General features: G+C 39.4%; 2 protein-coding genes across 2 annotated transcripts in view; both read right to left on the bottom strand.

Annotated features, from left to right (window-relative positions):
* Nucleotides 1-5,881, bottom strand: part of LOC132380767 (serotransferrin-1-like) — a 112,494-nt gene extending 106,613 nt beyond the window's left edge. The window contains exon 1 of the mRNA XM_059949780.1: nucleotides 5,801-5,881. The gene's annotated coding sequence lies outside the window, so the exon portion shown is untranslated. The remainder of the gene's footprint in view (nucleotides 1-5,800) is intronic.
* The window catches only part of parlb (presenilin associated, rhomboid-like b), a 52,272-nt gene continuing 32,054 nt past the window's right edge, over nucleotides 222-20,439 (bottom strand). Inside the window, exons 5-10 of the mRNA XM_059949783.1 lie at nucleotides 17,505-17,600; nucleotides 15,327-15,476; nucleotides 14,066-14,136; nucleotides 10,551-10,652; nucleotides 9,305-9,402; nucleotides 222-6,691 (exon numbers count right to left, since the gene is read on the bottom strand). Coding sequence (XP_059805766.1) covers nucleotides 6,577-6,691; nucleotides 9,305-9,402; nucleotides 10,551-10,652; nucleotides 14,066-14,136; nucleotides 15,327-15,476; nucleotides 17,505-17,600 — 632 coding nt within the window. The 3' untranslated portion in view covers nucleotides 222-6,576. The remainder of the gene's footprint in view (nucleotides 6,692-9,304; nucleotides 9,403-10,550; nucleotides 10,653-14,065; nucleotides 14,137-15,326; nucleotides 15,477-17,504; nucleotides 17,601-20,439) is intronic.

Here is a 20,439-nt window from a genome sequence, read left to right as displayed (position 1 = left end):
GAAGAATCAAAAGGATGGTAATAGGTGGGAAGATAGGTTACAGGAATAAGTGGGTGGCATGGAAATGAGATTTCTTTATGAATCAGCATAGATCAATGCACCAAACTTTCACTATGTAACAAGTAAAAATTAGCAGTGATCCATTTCATGTGGAGGTTGCTGGTCAAAGCTGTACTGCATTAACCATAAACTAAATAAATAATTGAGTCATACATTGGGAATGACAATTTAATCCCATTTTAATTGAAATTCTGAGTCAAGAACAATAGAATGCTTGTCTTCTGCTTCTTTCTGAAGCAACTAGCTATTTGCTTTGTTTCATATTTACAGATAATCAAGCTAAGAATTTTCATTTAAAACTGTCTAAAGTTATTGCATTTAATCTGTACTGTGAACTTCAACTGACCTCGATGAGGTAATGGTTTGGACTGAGAAGTGGTCAAATGATCACTTTTTTTAAAAACAGGAAATCATTGTTTTATAATGGCAGATCAATATAAATTACACGACAATACAGCTTTACTAAAATCTTATGAAATTTCTTTCATACGGTAACACAGAGTGCAAACAAATTAGCTCTATGGGAGCAAACACGAGGAAATCGGCAGATGCTGGAAATTCAAATACACACAAAATGCTGGTGGAACACAGCAGGCCAGGCAGCATCTATAAGGAGAAGCACTGTTGACATTTCAGGCCGAGACCCTTCGGCAGGTCAGGAAGGTCCTGACGAAGGTCTCGGCCAGAAACGTCAACAGTGTTTCTCCCTATAGATGATGCCTGGCCTGCTGTGTTCCACCGGCATTTCGTGTGTTTTTTTTTAGCTCTATGGGAGCTCTGTGATGGAGAAAACCCTTACCTACTCAAATGCCATTAATCTCAGCCTTCTTCATTAATAGATTGTATTCACTACACCTGGTTCTTGCCACGTCCCAGTGACAAGCAAGCACCCAAGCAACTCATCAGATGCTTTTAGGTGAAGTAGTACTGTATTCTTCTTCATATAATATTGACTGAGATTTGAATCCAGCACTATTGGATGCATAGTGATTCAGAACATTAAACGGAGAATATGGCAGTCTATTCAGGTGGATGCAAAGTATCTAATGGCACAACCTTTGAAAAGTTCTCCCACTCCCTCAGATCAAAAAGCTGTTTAATCAGTTGTTTACTCTTTATTGAACTGCGTTGTATGCAAAGTTACACACAAAATGCTGGAGGAACTCAACAGGCCTGGCAGTGTCATGGAAATAAATAAATAGTCAATGTTTTCGGCCAAGATGTTTCTTCAGGACTGGAAAGGAAGGGGGAAGACACCAGAAAAAAAAGCTGGGGGCAAGGGAAGGAGGACAAGCTAGAAGGTGATAGGTCACATACACACAAAATGTTGGAGGAGCATTTTCACATCTGTAGAATCTGTTGTGTCTATCATATGCAATATGTAAGCAGAGAGCTGCAGGACATAATAAAGTGCTATCTAAATATCAACTGTTTCTTGTCCCTTGCCAATTGTTTCTTTGTGAGGAAGGCACAACAACCAGTATCATTATAAGTGCCAAACTTCTCCAGGTGGAGCATAAATTGGGGGAACCAAAATATCAATGGGAATTACAAATTCTAGAGCAAAACACACAAATGCTGGAGGAACTCACAGGTCAGACAGCATCTACGGAGTTGACGTTGCTGGGTGAGACTTGTCTGCAGGGCATGAAAGTAAACAGAAGCCAAAATAAAAGGGCAAGGTGAAAGGCAAGAGCATGAGCTGATAGATAATGGGTGAAGCTGGGTGTGGGGGAAGGTAGGGAGGAGGTGTTGGGTAAGGATTAGGAATTATGAGAGAAACTGGGAGGTGATAGGTGGAAGACGCAAAGGACTAAACAAAATGGAATCTGAGTGGACAGTACACGATGGAGTAAAGGGAAGGAGGTGGGGAACAAAAGAGAGGAAGATGTTGATGATGGGCAGGTCTTGAAGGTGAGGCTGGAGAGGGATAAAGGAAAGCAAAGATGGGAGAGAGACCAGAAGGTGCATGAATTTATTGACTGGTAGAGCATGTTTATGGAGTCACAAGGCCTACTTGTTTCTTGATGTGTGATTGCAGTGCTAAGCCCAGAGAGAAACAGCAGAAAAAGGAGAGAGAATTGGAGTAAGAACAAAAATACATTTAAGAGAAGTGCATTGTTGCATGTCAGTCTCAGTTCCTGAGGCCAATTTATATTAAACATTCTCCTCCAGGATATCATCCATATTTGTGTGTCTGTAAATGCCTCAACCCCAAATACTTCCACTAATACCCCTAGTGACCAATTGCAGACACCTACCACTCAGTATTTTTAAAAAAAAACTTACCCCCAACCTTAAAAGCAAGACTTCTGATTTTAACATCCCTAAAGAGAAGATTCTGTCTGTTAACCCTATCTCAAAGTCCCCATCTATGCCACATAATATTAAGAGCATCTATGAAGTCTCCCCTCAGCCTCCACATCCTAAAGAGGACAACCTGAAGTTTGTCCAAGTTTTCATTATAGATGATACCGTCTAATCAAGGCAGCATCTTGGTAAACCTTTTCAGCATCATCTCTACAGTATTCACACCCTTCCTGTAATGGGACTACCAGAATCACACAATATTTCACGTGTGGTCTAAAGTTTGCTATAGCTGCAGCATGACTTACTTACCATTACACTCAATACTCTTACCAATGAAGGCAAGCCTTCATTATCCCCTTATCCACTTGTGTTGCCACTAACAATGAACTATGGACCTGGACTCCATGATCCCTCAATACTTCAAAGCTAGTTGGGGCCTACCATTTACTGCATTGTTTCTCCTTTCATTTGACCTCCCAAAAAACATCTCACATTTGCCTGGATTAAATTCCATCTGCCACCCCTCTGCCCACTTTTGTAACTGATCTATATCATTTTATATTCTTTGAAAGTCCTTTACTCTGTCTCGATCTCCACCGAGCTTGGTGTCATCCACAAATTTGCTAATCTACCCTATTTACATTTTCATCTACGTGTGTGTGTGTGTGTCTTCGTTAGTCTCAATAAACCATGGATTTGCACATTGGAAAGTTTCCAGGGGGCAAGCCTGGGCAAGGTTTTTTTTATGGAAGACCGGCAGTTGCCCAAGCTGCAAGTCTCCCCTCTCCATGCCATGGATGTTGTCCAAGGGAAGGGCATTAGGACCTATACAGCTTGGCACCGATGTTGTCGCAGAGCAATGTGTGGTTAAGTGCCTTGCTCAAGGACACACTCGCAGCTTCTGTCAAGGCTCGAACTAGCGACCTTCCGATCACTAGACGAATGCCTTAACCACTTAGCCATGCGCCAACACACACACACAATAAATATATATATACACATACATACATACATACACACACACACTTTACAAGCAGAGTTCCCAGCAGTGATCCTTGTAGAACACCACAGGTCACAGACTTCCAGCCAGAATAACAGCTCTACGCTCTGTCTTCAATGGGCAAGCCAGTTCAGAATCAAAACATCCCACACATCTTTATCTTCTCAATCAGCTAACAATGGGATACCTTATCACATGCCTTAGTAAAGTCCATGTAGATAACATTAACCATCTTGCTCTTATCAAAATCCTTGGTTATCTCCTGAAAAACTTTGATTAAAATTGTAAGGCATGACCTACTCTGTAAAAAGCTATAACTTTGTAAATGTGTAGAAATCCTATTGCTCAGTATTCTCTCCAACAGCTTCCCTACCACTTACGCAAGGACACTCAATTACAATTACCCCTCTCAGAAAAAAAAGACAATATTTGCTATTCTCAAATTTTGAGACCTTGCATGTTACTCGCAATGACACAAAGATCTTTTGCAAAGCTCCAGCAATCTCCTCACCTTGCATCCATAAATATTCTGGAATATATCCCATCAGGTTCTGGGGACATATCCACCTTAACACTTTTCAGAAGACAAAGCACTATTCTCCAACTCCATTTCAAAAGGCCCACTCTGCCTTCACTATTCTCCAAATTCTTCTACTTGGTAAACACTGACAAGAAGTACTCATTCAGTACCTCAGCCACTTGCTGACTGCATGCACAAATTCCCTTTATCCTTGAATGAACCTAACCTCACCGTAGTTATCCTCTTTTTCTTAATACGTATAAAATACCTTGATAAACTTCATGATCCTACTCATCAAGGTCATTTCATGGTCCATATTGGCTTTCCTAATCACCTGCTTGAGCACTTTCCTGGTACCTTTATATTCTAAAAGGGCCCAGTCTGATTTTAGCTTTCTAACCTTATGTATGTTTCCTTATTCTTCCTGACTAAATTAAAAACCTCATGGGTCATCCAAGGTTCCCTTACCTTAGCATCCCTGTCCTTACTCAACCGGATCTTGTTGGTCCTAAACTCTAACCAGCTGAACCCATATTTCAGACGTGGACTAGTCTGACAGCAGCTACTTCTAAACATTGCCCCTTAGCCCCTGTCTGATTCTGCCAAAATTTGCCCTCCCCCATTTTTGTATCTTCCTGCAAGATCTGATTTTATCCTTACTCATAACTGTCTTAAAGCATAAAGCATTGTGGTCACCATTTCCAACATGTTTGTCTACTATCAGGTTTATCACCTGGTCTGGCTCATTCCTCAAAACAAGACCCAGTACGTCATCTCCTCCATCCTGTTTCAAGAACCCCTCTTGGGTGCACTGAAGAAATTCTGGCCTATCCAAGCCTCTTTAATTGACAACATTTCAGTTAAAATTGTGGAAGTTAGCGTCCCTCACTATGACAACCTTGTTTTTTTCTGCACTTTTCTATAATTTGCCTACATACTTGTTCTTCCACCTCATTGGCTACTGGGGAAGGGGTCTATAGTATAATCCCTTCATCATTACTGTATCTTTCTTATTTCATCGCTCCACCCAAACTGTCTCTGTGGATGAGCCCTCCAGTGTGTCCTCTGCTTAGATAAGGCAATTAATTATCCTGTTGCTGTATCTAAATTTTCATTCTGTTCCATTCAGTTCGCAATTCCATTCTTCTTACTTAAAACATCAAAAACAAATACTTGCAGTTTTTATTTTAACTACTTTAGATTGGATGTGTCCTTGCCCTTCAAACCACCTGTGTAAAGATGCAGTGCATACAGTAACCTCAGATGCAACTAATGGAAATATATTGTGTAAATTCAATGAAGTGACAAGAACACAGCCTCTAGGTTTTGATCGTCAAAGTGTAGAGAAGGAGGCAATTATGCTCGCCTCTATAGGCTATGGCACTGCAACAAGAGTTGGGAAAACATGTTGAGGTTGTACAAACATTGATTAGAACGCAGTACTATGCAGATTGCCACACTGCAGAAAGCATTAAAGAGAATGAGAAGAGATTCACCAAGATGTTGCCTGGAATGGAAGATTATAGTTATAAGGAAAGATTAGAAAGACTCAACTTCAACCATCAACGACATTTCTTATATAGAAGATAATATTTTCTTATAATAAAAAGTTCTTATAATCTTTTAACGCTAAAACACTTTTCCTTTGCTTCCTTTTCAGGCACAAGATATGCCAAATAAGACATTAATGAATGAAGATTCTCAATGATGCACACTTGTCATTGATGCAATTTGAGTAATACACACAATTCACTAAAAAAATTAGGTAGGTGTTTTTGAGCTGTACTGTCATCTAGGCAGCATGGCTGGGCTTTGGATGGGAGAAGCCCATTTACTGAGCAGTATACCAGAAAGCTGAAACCTCACTGTAATGTGATGGCAAACTATAAGCCATAATTTTCACATATTACCTTCTCAGGACTTGATTGAAGTGAACATCTTGGTTTCATCACAGTTAAATTTTGAGATTTGAATTAAAGTTCAAAGTACAAAGTACACCAGTGACTATTAACATTCCCTTTTGGCTCCAATGAATTGTGCCAACCAATGGTCTAACAGCAAGCGATAGCGCCTGGCTGGAAAAGCAGTACAGAGAGGTTATGACCCTGCTAATAAACTGCATGAGTTTAGCTGATTAATCTCCACTGCACGTACTTTGAGCTTGCTGCAAGCCATGGTAGTAGCTCCAGATTTGAGTAACTCTGAAAATACAAGCTCAGTATCAGGCAAGCCATCACTGGACTGCGTACATTTTTAAGACTATCCCATGATAACAGATTTTAAAGACAACAGATACATTTGCCTGACATGAATTAGTTTTTTAGTAATTCATCCACGAGACAGAAGAGGGGTGAAAGGTGGACGAGTTTACACAACTTACCATTATGGCATAAATCTTAACAGAGACTATCTGCATTATGAATAATAATGAATCTGTTTCAAACAGCTTAAAATTTAGGTTCAAAATTTTGAGGTTGGTAAATGTCTGCCCAACACTGCTTCAAAGTACACATGTTTATTTCTCACTGTGCAGTTCTGTATTTCGTTCAATATCAGTTAAAATTTGCAGCAGCTTGCAGCTGAGTTCAGATCTCGCTGTAAATTCTTCCTCCCAGTTTTCATTTCTGTCCACTGCTCTCTCTCTCAATCCATTCAAGAATCATATTTTAAAAATGCAGCTTCTTCCCTAGGAGGGGCCATTTCCTCCATTCCCAGGACCCTTAGTTCTTAGGTCATGCCACACCTTCACCAGAGGCTCTCTGTTCTTCCATATCAGCTCGTGACCATGAAAGATGTACCAACTGGAAGAAAAAGTCAATTTTAATGAAGCAAATACCTACTACACAAATGAGAATGCCATTTCAAACACATTACTCAATTTGAACACTTTTACTAAGTTGAGAAACATCTATCCTGCATAGTTTTATTCTGTTTTCAGGAATTAAGATCTGTTCAACTACCCAGAAGTACTTAAGCAAGTCAAGTAGATTTAATTTTAAATAAACCTTCTAAGGCCAAGTATTTTAAGTACATGCAAATTGCTGGAGGAACGCGGCATCATCAATGGAAAGGAATAAACAGTCCCCATGAAGGGTCTTGGCCCAAATTGTTGACTGCTTATTGCTTTCCATAGATGCATCCTGACCTACTGAATTCCTCATTTTGTGTGTGTTATTCTATATTTCCAACAGCTGCAACATCGGTTTATTATTTTAATTACATTTTTTTTAAACAGACTAATTTAATTTGATTGATTGATTTCAAAGAGGATGTGTAAAGAAATGCAATTAAACCACATTGGTTTCATTTTTAAACATGAGAAATATATTTTACAAATGTTATGTTTTGTTACAAAATATTTTATTTTTCTTTGGAATATTATATCTTGTTGCATTTATCATAGTAATTTCAATCATAATTTTTTGTTGATAATGATTTGAAAGACAACTGACTATAATGGGAGTTAATGATGTAACCATTGAGTTGCAAATGCAACTCCTCACCATAAAGTTCTCCAAAAAGCATCAATGCTGGTGTAGGGGATATGGGTGCTCTTCTCAGATGGTAGGATAACTGAATTGTGTTACTGCACTTCAAAATCCAACCTGACATGGATGAACCCAAGACTTCCATTTAGATCCCAGTTGCCTTGCCACCTTACAAAGCCCATTTCTAATTCAGCATTAAACTGACAATGTTCTCTTGCAGTTGTGGGAAGTGGTAAAATTCAACAGTTGCAGTACAGAGAGCTTGTGTGTGACTGGGCAAAGACATACACAGGAAAGTATGCTTTGTATTCATCCTAAACTGCATCTCTGCTAAATGCGTTCAAGGGTGCAGTTATCCACAGAGTGACCGAGCTGCAATTTCTTCGAAAGCAGTATATCCTTCCAAATGTGAAAGACGAAACTAATTACTGTATTTCACAATAACAGATTGACCTGTTTGAGGTGGCACCTTTGCATTTTATATTCCATGAATATTTTGACAAATCTGAATTCTAATTGCGACCAACTCAGAGAGGCACTACACTTAGTCCTATTGAGTGCATATCAACCTTCAAGAACCCAGTTTTACACAAAATGCCCTGGCTAAGATTTCTACCACTGTGCTCAGAGGTTTTTTATTTTAGCAGTTTTCTGTAAAAGCTTTAAGTCCTGCTGTTAAAAGTGTTTTCACTTTGGCTAAAGATAAGGAACCATGTTGTCCAACTTAGGAATGTTGTGTCAGCCAATTGTAACTTTCTGCCCAATGGAAGATTCAGGAGAGCTGGGCAGGATCAGATTTCTGAAGGACAGTGGTCTGGTTTGGAGTCTTTTGGGTGGGTGCTACTGAACAGGGTACAAGGGAAGATGCCAAAGAATGCTGTTCAAACGAGAGACCCCATTGTAGGAAGTGTTTTGTGCAGATAAATGGCTCCGAAGGGGAAGAGTCAATATTCCTGAGAGACCCAGCTCAGTCAAGATGGTCTTTGAGGCCAAGTTCAATCTGTGGCTGGTGTCCTTCATGCAGAACATGAGTTCAGCTTGGGAGTGAAGCGATACACCTGACTACGTCAGAAATGAGCTCCAATGTTCATGTGCACATTGGACTAGTTTAACTGTAATGGCCTTTTATTTTTCTTTTCTTTTTCAGTAATTGTTAGCATTGAAAATTTAGTAACTACATTTCCTTTGTAATTTTATATCTGTTAATTTACCGGCACATTATAACTTTGCATGAAGCAGCATTTACACAGCATTCATTACAATCAATGTTCCTTAGTCAGAACATTCCAACTTTCCTGTTTGGTTGAACCCCCAAATCATATCAACACTAGACGCATCTTGCTTATGAAAGGTGGACTACTCACCATGGAATCACATGGCTGTTAGCAGAGTTAGCTAAAAAGCCAAATTGGTTGCTTACCCTTTCTTCCCTCCTCATTTCCATCAACTACTTCCAAATTCTGTCACTTAACTATCAACACTGCAGATTAAACATTTCTTTGATACACAAATTCTCTATAGGCTAAATATGTTTGTTTTAAAATATTTCTCATTCTACATTATCAACGATATCCTGAATCAATTGCACAACCATCAATGTCTTTTTTTTAGTTTTGTTTCTATAATTCTCCCAGTTCTTGTTCTTGCATTCATTCCTCATCCTTCTTAGGTTAGCATCTTTTCTCTGACCACTGGTGGAATAGTTGCTGCATTCCAGAAGTAATTTGTAATTGATTGAAGATTCACTAATCTTTACTAGGTTAGTCCGTTATGTTGCAGATTGGCAAACCATTAAGTTTTCTTTTTACAACCATTACTTTCTGGACACGCAATAAAACAGTGTATTTTACTGATATCATCATGGCAGGAAGGAATCTGCCAAGTGGATTTAAAACAAGTTAAAATAAAACCATTTGTGTGCCTTACATTCCGAACAGTGCACCACCCAAGTGAGCTGCATGGTCAAAAAATCTCCATCCCAGAATTAAGCCTGCTGTATCCATGGCAATGATAGCTTTCAGAGCCTGCAACAGGGAAAGAAAAGTTGAAAACATACCTGCAAAATGCTACCACAACTGTCCATTGCTGTAACTGCACAAGATGTGATTTTGTTATTAAACAGTCATTATGTTTGCAAAGTCAGTGGTGAGACAAGTTAACCCTTTTAGTACATCTTCTTTTACAGCCGAATAAAAAGTGCAATGTCAGTAGCACATTCTCAGGGGCCGATTAAAGGACAAACAACCAATACGCATAAGACAACAACTGTGCAATTACAAAAGAGAAAAACAATAATAAATCATAAGAAATAAATATTGAGAACATGAGATGAAGAGTCCTTGAAAGTGAGTCCATAGGTTGTGGGACCATTTCAGTGATGGCACAAGTGAAGTTATCCCCTTTGGTTCAAGGGCCTGATGGTTGAGGGGCAATTACTGTTCCTGAACCTAGTGGTGTGGGTCCTGAGACTCCTGTATCTTCTTCCTGATGGCGGCAGCAAGAAAAGCATGGCCTGGGTGGTGGAGGTCTCTGATGATGGATGCTGCTTCCTTGCAACAGCACTCCATATAGACATGCTCAATGGAGAGGAGAGATTTACCCATGGGCCACATCCACTGCTTTTCGTAGGAATTTCTATTCAAGAGCGTTGATATTTCCATACAACACTGTGATGCAACCAGTCAAACTCTCCACTACACATCTATAAAAGTTCTTCTAAGTATTAGTTACCATGCCAAATCTTTGCAAACTTCTAAGGAAGTAGAGGCTCTAGTGTGCCTTATACTGTTACAATACATAAAATTATGTTTTTTGCATAGATATTGTGCATTATGATATAGTCCCTGTCAAATTGTAATGGTTTGTGAGGAATAACTCGAGCTTTGATTTTGGATAGCTATGTTGAGATAGTAAATAATTAAAATAGAAATATCTGCCAGATTACTATAACTATGCTTCAATTACGTCCTTCAGAGAAAGAAAGCCTTTACTCCTATCTGGTATAGCTCTGATCTAACCTTGGCCACTAGGCCATGAATGCTCCTTCCAGTTTTATTCATATTTATCGTCAATCAGATAATTCCCTTATGCACAAGTGTACTGGTAGCACACAATATGTGAATTAAATACCAAACAGAAACTACACAGCAACTAGAGTAGAGCTAACACTTACACTGCTGGCTGTGAAGGTGAACATTGGCAGTAGGATGATGGCAAGTTTTGCTTCAGGCATTTTGGAGCAAACTGCAGCAAGTACAGCCATTATTGCACCAGACTGGAAAAAGGAGAAGACAAAAAAGACATTTAATCCGCACTGTTAATAAGACAGTATAATAAGCAATACTAGCAATGAAAATTATCTAGCAGCAGAAGAATGCAGACTGGATGTGTGGCCAAACCCTTCCCATGCCCTTCAACAAAAGCTGTACTCATGGGGATTCTTTTCTAGGACAGGCTGTGTAGGCTCTATCATTGTGGTTTATCAAAAGGGAGATAAGCAGTTTTTTTTTGAAAGACTTTATGGGACTGACATTTCTGAAAATGTCACTTAGATAGGAAATCAACCATTATCTTGATGAATCCTGGATCAATAATGAAAGGACCAATAACTTCCTTTCCGCGACTTTTTGTAGCCCTTTCCATACAACGATGTTGGGGTTTCCATACCAGGCTGTGATGCAAACAGTCAATATACTTCTCACCACACAGCCAAAGAAATTTGTCAAAGTTTTAGAAGACATGCCAAATCTTCACAAACTTCGAGTACAGGCACTGCCATACTTTCTTCATAAAGGCAATTGCATGCTGGATTCAAGACAGATCCTCTGAAATGATAACACAGTGGAATTTAAAGTTGCTGACTTTCTCCACCTGATTCCCGAATGAGGACTGGCTCATTGACCTCTGATTTCCTTCTTCTGAAATCAATAATCACATCTTATCGAGTGACAGGTTGCTGTTGTGGCACCACTCAGCCAGATTTTCAATCTCCCTGTTATATGCTAATTCCGCACCATCAGCCAAACATAAAATATGGCACTGGAGATATGCTTAGCCTCACACCCATAAGTATAAAGTGAACAGAACAGGGGGCAAAGCACACAGCCTTGTGGTGCACCTGTCTGACGGAAATTGTGGACTTGTTGTTACCAATCTGAACTGACTAGTGTCTGCAAGTGAGGAAATCGAGGATCCATTTGCACAAGGAGGTATTGAAGCCTAGATCTTGGAGCTTATTGATTAGTTTTTGACTGGAGTACAGTATTGAATGTTGAACTGCAGTTGATAAAGAGCATCCTGGTGTATGCACCTTTGCTGCCTAGACATTCCAGGGTTGAGTGAAGAACCAGTGAAGTAACATCTGCTGTTGACGTTCTGTGATGGTAGGCAAATTGGAGTGGATCCAAGTTGCTTCTCAAGTGGATGTTGATATATTTAATCTCCAACCTCTCAAAGCACTTCTTCATAGTGTATGCAAGTGCTACAATAGTTATTAAAGCAGGTGAGTACCTTAGACTGCCAGAGCGAGGGGTTAAAGATATTGGTGAACACTAACTAGTTGATCAGCACAGGTTTTTAGTACTCAGCCAGCTACCCCATCTGGGCCAGATGCTTTTGTGGGTTCACCTTTATGGGGTATGCAGTTCACGAAGCTGCCTCCATGTTTTGATGGCCAAAGTGAGCATAAAAAGACATTGAGCTCATCTGGGAGCAAAATCTTATTGTCACCTTTGTTGCTTGGTTTTATTTTGCAGGAGGTGATAGCATTCAAGCTAGCCACAGCTGTTAAGCATTCTTTGATGTTTCAAGTTTGGTCCAGAATTGCCACTTCACATGTAAGATAGCTTTCCAGAGATCATATCTGAATCTTTTGTATTTAGCTCAGACGGCAGGCCCGAATGGCCCTCAGCAGATTGTGGATCTGACTTGTTACTGTTCTATTCCAACTACCCATTCTCCAACTCTCAATTTTTGTCCTGTTGTCTATATTCTTTTCTATCGCCATCATAAACTTCATGCTAGCATGATCACTATTTACTAAATGCTCCTCCAATGTATTTTTTTATATTTTAGAATTTTTGTTCATTCTGGTAAGGTTGTGGTTTGAAAACTAAGAAGTAGAGATAGACTGATGTAAAATTATTCATTCAAAACCGCTTTTATAATCATTCATGGGTAATGTCCAAAGCAATGCATGATCTAACAACTATCCTTAATGCTTACATTATCTGAGGATGATAGATAATTTTTTGTTGCAATTTAAATTAACATTGGTCATCCACTGGAGTTTGAATCTGCTGAGTTATATGATGATGGGGATAGACGAAAGCCCTTCATCATGAAACATTAACTATGTTTCTCTTCCCGCATTTTTGGTTTGACCTATGAATATTTACATCGTTTCCCATTTTTGTTTAAAGTTCCAGCAGGTTTTTTAAAAAAATCATTTTATTTGATCTGTTTGCCAACAGCCCATTTACTTGAGATTAAATTCGTGGAACTAAAGGGAGATAATCCTCCCAACTCCTGAAAGTGTATGGAACTGATAAATGGATGAATGATTTGAGAGGATGGAAGTCTAAGACACTTTACTGCAAGATAATGCCAACTACACACAAACTGAATTGTTTGACTACTAGACTGATCAAAACAGGTCAAGGCTACAGTGTTCATTGTTTCCCAAACCACACTGCATTGCTGATCAGCATGTGAAACTATTCATTTGTATAAAGAAGAATGGCTTAGAGAGACAAAGATGTTTTTGAGCTAATTTGTTTTGATTAACTTAGGTGATATGTTTAAATTTTACTTTTTTAAAAAATAAATTTTATTTCTCTCAACATAATTTCATACTAAATGATTTATTTTCAGTCTTTGAATGTCAAAAACATCCTATAACATTCCTCTTTTATTTTAAGATTTGACAGCTAAGCAAGGAAGCTTGGCTAAGACACTGTCAAAGACATTCTTTGTATTTCTGTAGACCGGATGTATTCTGGTACCAGCCAATGACAAGATTTATGCAGCACCCTTATAACAATGACCATCTTGGACAAGGACATCTTGACATGAAAATACTTGCTGAGAAAACTGCTTAATAATAAATTAATTAAGCAGATAGGTTGATCATTCTCTCTGCTGACTGACCAACTAGAAAATTTAATGCCATTATCTAAGAACAACAAAATTTAGACTACAGAAGAAAAGAGTCTGAGTCTTTGGATGTTTACTGACACCAGGGAGACCGCTGGGCATTACTGTATCTGGAGGACAGCACACATTTGAAATCTCACATGAAGCTGGTAGAGATACAAACAAAATTCACAAGTTTAATAAGTGTACTGGTGAAAACGGGTGACAGCTTCGTGGAACTGGAACATTAGAGATGTTAAACTGAGGAGAAAGAAAGGATAACATAGTTAATGCATTTGAATTAATAAGTAAAGAACCAGTCAAGTCTAATTAATATGAAAGGTAGATAAACAATGGAAATGACTGAAAAAAATGATTAAAGTAACTGGCGGGACACATGAAATAGTTACTTTTATGCAAGCTCTGCCTTTTTCTCACACTAGTTTGCCAAGGAAAACTGCAGAGGCAGAAAGTTCTATTTTTCAGGGTCAAATTGCACAAATGTCTTGATGAACAACAAATAGCTTAATTAATAAAAATTAATAGGACACTCACAGCTCCAAGTGATGCTCCCAAACGGCCAGTGGTTGTTTTATATAAATAGCTAGTAAATGTAGAAATAACCCCTAGAAAGGCAAAAAAGACAAAAAAAATTATGCAGAGGAGATCAGTTAAATAAGAAAGGAAAAAAATTGGATCAGACTGGACAAAGGAAATATTCCAGGCAGAAGCGGATTTTAACTGAGCCCTGCCTCTAATTCAGGGAATAAATAATAAGGGGGTGGGATATAGGTCAAAAATCTCTATTGTACTAGTACCTTCAATCCCAGGTAGGATAGCAATAGTGAAGCTAAACCATATTATTAATCCCAATTGTTTACTTGTCATTGACTTGAATGTTATTAGTTTCCTATCAAGGATCTAAATAACTATAAGATTTTTTTTAAATGTTGCAGCTATATATAGCACCCTGGTCACACCCCACTTGGAGTACTGTGATCAACTCTCATCACCTCTCTACAGGAAGGACTTGGAAACCATAGAAAGGGTGCAGAGGAGATTTATAAGGATGTTGTCTGGATTGGGGAGCACGCCTTGTGAAAATAGGTTGAGTGAAATTGACTTTTTCTGTTTGGAGCGATGGAGGATGAGAGGTGACTTGATAGAGGTGTACAAGATAATGAGAGACATTAATTGTGGATAGTCAGAGGCTTTTCCCTAGGGCTGAAATGGCTAGCACGAGAGGGCATAGTTTTAAGGTGCTTGGAAGTAGGTACAGAGGAGATGTCAGGGGTAAGATTTTTTTTTAAACGCAGAAAGTGGTGAGAGCTTGGAAAGGGCTGCCAGTGGTGGTGGTGGTGGTGGTGGAGGCGGATACGATAGGGTCTTTTAAAAGACTCCTGAATGGCTACACGTTGCTTAGAAAAATAGAGAGCTATGGGTAAAGCCTAGGTAGTTCTAAGGTAAGGACATGCTTGGCACAGCTTTGTGGGCCAAAGGGCCTGTATTGAGCTGTATGTTTTCTATGTTCTATATACACATACACACATATATTAATCCAAAACAGGGACCCAGCTCTCATCCCTGGGAAGCTTTTCTAGTATGTTACCTTCCCAAACAGGCAGCTTTGGTCTCTTTCAATATTATCTGTATATATTGTTGTACACATTTTTTCACCTTCCTAGCTAATCTGACAATGTACTTCATCCAAAAGATTACTTTTTTTAAAACAGGGCCAAATGATGATACTCAAAAATATAAATACTCAAGATGTAGTATAATAAAAAGCTTTTTCTACTGATTAGAAGTACCTTACCTGCTGACAGGTAAACAGCCATGAACTGCTCCTGTCCAAGAAGTGATACGATGCTGGAGGAGAAACTCCACAGCACATACATATTTGCTGCCATGTGGAAGAATGAGTAGTGACTGAACACGGACAGGACCATAGGTAGGCACAGCGACTCTGAAAGCAAAAAGTAAAACTCCACAAGTTGCAATCATATGTAATGTATATCCATCCACAAATCATCTAAGATACTATGGCTTTTAGATGCCAGTGCAATGGGTAGCATAATCGTAGGAGTTAAATATAAAAAGGACTCAGATTATGTAATTACATGGAAAAAATGAGAGATAAATCATGTTAGATGTTTTAATTTTAAAGACTAAGCAAAGGGAGAGGAATCTAGAAATGTTTATCTCCAAATATCTGAAGGTGGTGGAAGTTCATGTTGGTGGTATGCGTTAGTCTCGCGAGACCATGGATCTGCATCTGGAATGGTTTCCAGGGCGCAGGCCTGGGCAAGGTTGTATGGAAGACCAGCAGTTGAAGTTCTGACCAGTCATGTTAACCAGATAGTAAATAGGCGATTTAAGATTTTGTTCTTCAGGCAGGGCCAAGATAATTTACAAAGTTCCACTGCACTAATATAAAATGCAGTTCAAATCCAGCTGAATTACTGAATTCAACTCTTTGTGCTATACTTTACCAATTACACAAAAGTTTTGGAGAAAATTTTCATTAAAGTGGTTCCATGAATGAGACACTATATACTCGACAGATAAAGATGTGATGTTTTTTATTAAAAGAATAGAAAACCCAGAGGAAGTTAGGGATAGAAGGGTAGAAGAGATCTGTGTAAAATTATGAACTCTATATACTGTAAATATAATAACTTTCCATTAGCTAAGGTGTAATTAATCAAGATCCATAAATTTAAGATAATCCGTGAGAGTTAAAGGGGAGTTGGGTGAAACAAATTTGTGCAATCAGCGTGAAGTGTTAGCCTTAGAAAGTATAGCAACCTTCTGTAGGTAGTAGCATAAACATTTGGGAAAAAAACAAAATCATAAGTACAGGAACAGAACAAGATTAAATGGATTATTCTTCTAAACAGCCAGCACCAAATTGTTATCTAAATGGACTATTGTGCACAATTCAGAGAACCATGAAACAAAGTGAGAGCTTGCCTACTCAAACGTGTGAAATGTTTAAACTGTTGTCTTAATATGACAATGGAACTTCTTTAAAACAGTTACTTTATTAACTATGAATTATTGTTCAGAATTGTGAAAATATAACTTTTTAGATTTGCTTTTCTGTGACAGTCATCATTATTCTTTCTCTTCCTGGAAATTGACATTAAAGTACACAAATAAATTAGATGAATTCCTCCAAAGGGAAAGAAAAGCAATGGAACCTGGAACAGATACCTAAACTTGGTGTGTGGAAATGCCACATGCTAGGCTGTAAAGGACATAAAGAACGGTGATTGCATTCTACCATTTTAAATGCAAGCTTATATATATTAACAGAACACCTAATTCTTTGGATTTGCATTCAGGCCTCTCAAATCAGCTGTAGAAAAGAGTAAAATGTTTCCACAGCTACCTATCAAGTACTTCCTATCAGACAACATAATTAACTTCCCTCAACACACTCCCAATTCAGATAAAGGAACAGGATAAATAATTTAGAATAAATAGGCTAGACAACAAAGCTCACTTTAATCTCCCCTCAAATACTCCCAGGACAGTTAAACATAGGTTACATACACTATAAAGCTCTTTACCCAGCCCTATTAAACATTCCTAGTTCAGATCCAAAGTAAAACTCACACAGATCTGGTTCCATAAAATGTCACTAGATTAGGTATAGCAAGGGCACAATACATGGTTCTTCAAATGCCATAATTAACCATCACTGAGTGAGAAGCTGCTTAAAATTGCTTCAAATTTATTTCATCTGGAACATACAGCCAAGGTCTAAGAGATAATAGCTCCACAGTTAAAGCTGGATCTCTTCATCAAAATTTGACATAAATATTTAGGTACAATGTAATATATGACTGAAATGCTTATTTTAAACGGGACAAGGAGAATTTTAAGACATGCAAGGGATATGAAAAGGATGCTTGTAAAGTACAGAGAAAGTGCTGATTAATCCACATGGATTGTACCAAAAACTCCAAAGGTGATTTGTCAAACTTACTGGAAGCAGGATTTGAGGTGAAGTACCTGACCATAGTCCACTGCATTGAGGGAATTCTCCACAGACAGAACACTAATGCATTGACCGCTATAATCCCTGCAAAACAACAGAATCTCTTAATACTCTGAAATGAATTAGTTGAGTATTAACAAACTGTACACAGAATTTGAGTTTTGGTTCTGGTTTTAAAATTTTCCAAAAATATGAGGAAGTTTGTACTTTTCAGGAACTTAGGGCTCTGTTTTGAAAAGTTTGCAACCTCCACTTGACATTCAATAAGAGTATATCAGACAAATAGTACAAGCACATAGGACTAAAGTAACAGCAGATCTATAAAGCATCTGGTAGATGGGAGTTCTTTTTTCCACTCTAGGGCTCAATTGGAAAATTTGTTGTACATATGGCACATACACACTATACCAGGCATATCTGTCTAATTACGGGAGCAGCACCACAGCAAGGTTCAGCAGCACTGTTGAAAGAATTTTGCAATGTGGTATTTCTTAACACTATTATCACATGCACATCCAAAATGAGCAGGCGTAACAGGAAACATTGCAAATGATGCCAGGGATGGTTAGTGATTAAATCCATAAATCAGCTCAAAAGATGGTCAGATATTCATGAACAAAGCAATCAACTTGTGAAGCCAAAGCACAAGCTCTATTAGTTCCAGAGCAATAAATTTACAAAAAACATCAAGAAGGATAAAACGTCAGGGTGACTGAACAGCATATTCACAGTGACTGAACTGCCATGCAGGATTGATAGAACCACAATGATAGAACCGGAACACAATGAATGACTGGGCCCCGGGAAGTGTTACACAGAGGCCCAAGACAAATGCATAGCTCTCTAAAAGTGTTGATACAGATAGACAGGGTAGTGAAGAGGGCAAATGACACACTTGGTCCAGACAGGGAATGGAGTACAAAAGATCAAACATCATGTACAATAGTGGTCGCCAACCCATCGATCGCGATCGACTGGTTGATCTTTGAGACCTTCCCAGTAGATCCTGAAAAAAAAAGAAAAATAAATACACAAATGCTGTTGAGAGATTGTTTCCAGGCTGCAGGGTTTTAGTTCCGTTCTTTCTGCCCAGTGTGCATGCGTGTAGCTCCCCTGCACTACACAGTGCAATTCAGTGGTCCCCAACCACCAGGCCGCGAGAAAACGATACGAGTCAGCTGCACCTTTCCTCATTCCCTGTCATGCCTACTGTTGAACTTGAACGCACGCGAGGTCGCACCAGGGATCACTGTGGGAAGTGCCGTTGCTACCGGCCTGGAGCGCAGACAGATGGGCGTCGCCTCTAAACCTGTTTAGCACACCGAATGTTCGTGGGGAACCCGGTGCTAAAATATTCGCAGACGACCTAATGTGGGTCAGGGTTTCGTAAGCAGCCGAGCAGCTATCTCACTGCGATCTACAAAAACAAACTTTTGTCAGCCGATAGATCCTACAGGGGGAGCAGGTGCACTCCTTGCTCGGTTGGTCGCTCTCTCCAGACTGTGACCACTGCAGCCCCAGCATGGGGACCTCCGGCCCTGACCTTGTCCTCTCACCCCACCCACGAGCAGCAGCACCTGGCCAAGCCGGCGGGCAGGGGGCTGGAGTTCAGGCCTAGAGGCTGTCTAATGAGGCAATGAAGCCCTCAAAACTGCTTCGGCACCTTGAGTCCAAGCACCCTGCACTTAAAGACAAACCCGTTGAGCTTTGTGAGCGGAAAAAACGTGAGCAACTGGGATAGAAGCTAAGTGCTGAGAGCCGCGAAAACTAAACTGTAGAATAGACTAGACATAAGGAACTTGCTTCGAGTATCGCTGTATTCCCGTCGTGTTTAACACCACCCCTCCACCCCGTCGGCTGGCCCGCAAGAATATTTCAATATTAAACTGGTTCATGGTGCAAAAAGGGGTGGGTACCCCTGGTGTTTATACATTATTTCTACTTCCGGGTTGCAGGGTTTTACTTCCGGTCTTTTCTGCCCCGGTGCACATGCGTGCAACTGATCGATCTGGGGTTGATCTCGTTTTTAACTAAGGCCGAGGTAGGGGATCTGGGCTTCAAAAGGCAGGTGACCACTACTGTACAAGACATAGGTAAGAAACTATTTGTAATATTGTACACAGTTCTGGTCACCGTACAATGAGAAGGATGTGATTACACTAGAAGATTCACAAGGATGGTTCCGAGAATGGAAGACTTCAGTTAGACTATATAGACTAATAAAGATAGACTATATAGAATCATAGTCATAGAGCAGTACAAGAAAAAAAAGGCCCTTCACCCATTTAATCCATGCCAAACTGTTATTCTGCCTAGTCCCATCGACCCACACCAGGATCATAACCCACAATACCCCTCCCATCAATGTATTTATCCAAACTTCTCTTAAATGTTGTAATCAAACCTACATCCACTACTTCCGCTGGCAGCTCATTCCACACTCACACCACCCTCAAAGTGAAGAAGTTTTTCTCCAGTTCCCCTTAACCCTACCTGTCACCTTAGCCCATGATCTCTAATTCATTCTAGTCTCACCCAACCTTAGTGGGAAAAACCCCAGTTGCATTTATCCTATCTACACCCCTCATAATTTTGTAAACCTTTACCAAATCCCCACCCATTCCCCTACACTCCAGGGAATAAAGTCCAAACCCATTCAACCTTTCCCTACAATTCAGGTGCTCAAGTTCAAAACATCCTTTCTCTGCACTATTTTAATCTTTTTGTCATCTTTCCTGTAGGTAGGTGACCAAAACTATACACAAGACTCCAAATATGGCATCACCAATGTTTTAAAAAAAAACTTCCTGTACTCAATACCTTGATTTATGAAGGCCAACATGCAAAAGGTCTCTTCATGACTCTATCTACTCATGACACCACTTCCGAGGATTTATGAATCTGCATTCACTCTGCTCTACCA

Source organism: Hypanus sabinus, chromosome 2, assembly GCF_030144855.1.
Source record: "Hypanus sabinus isolate sHypSab1 chromosome 2, sHypSab1.hap1, whole genome shotgun sequence".
In the NCBI taxonomy this organism is placed as follows: domain Eukaryota; kingdom Metazoa; phylum Chordata; class Chondrichthyes; order Myliobatiformes; family Dasyatidae; genus Hypanus; species Hypanus sabinus.
This window is presented reverse-complemented; position numbering and strand designations above follow the sequence as displayed.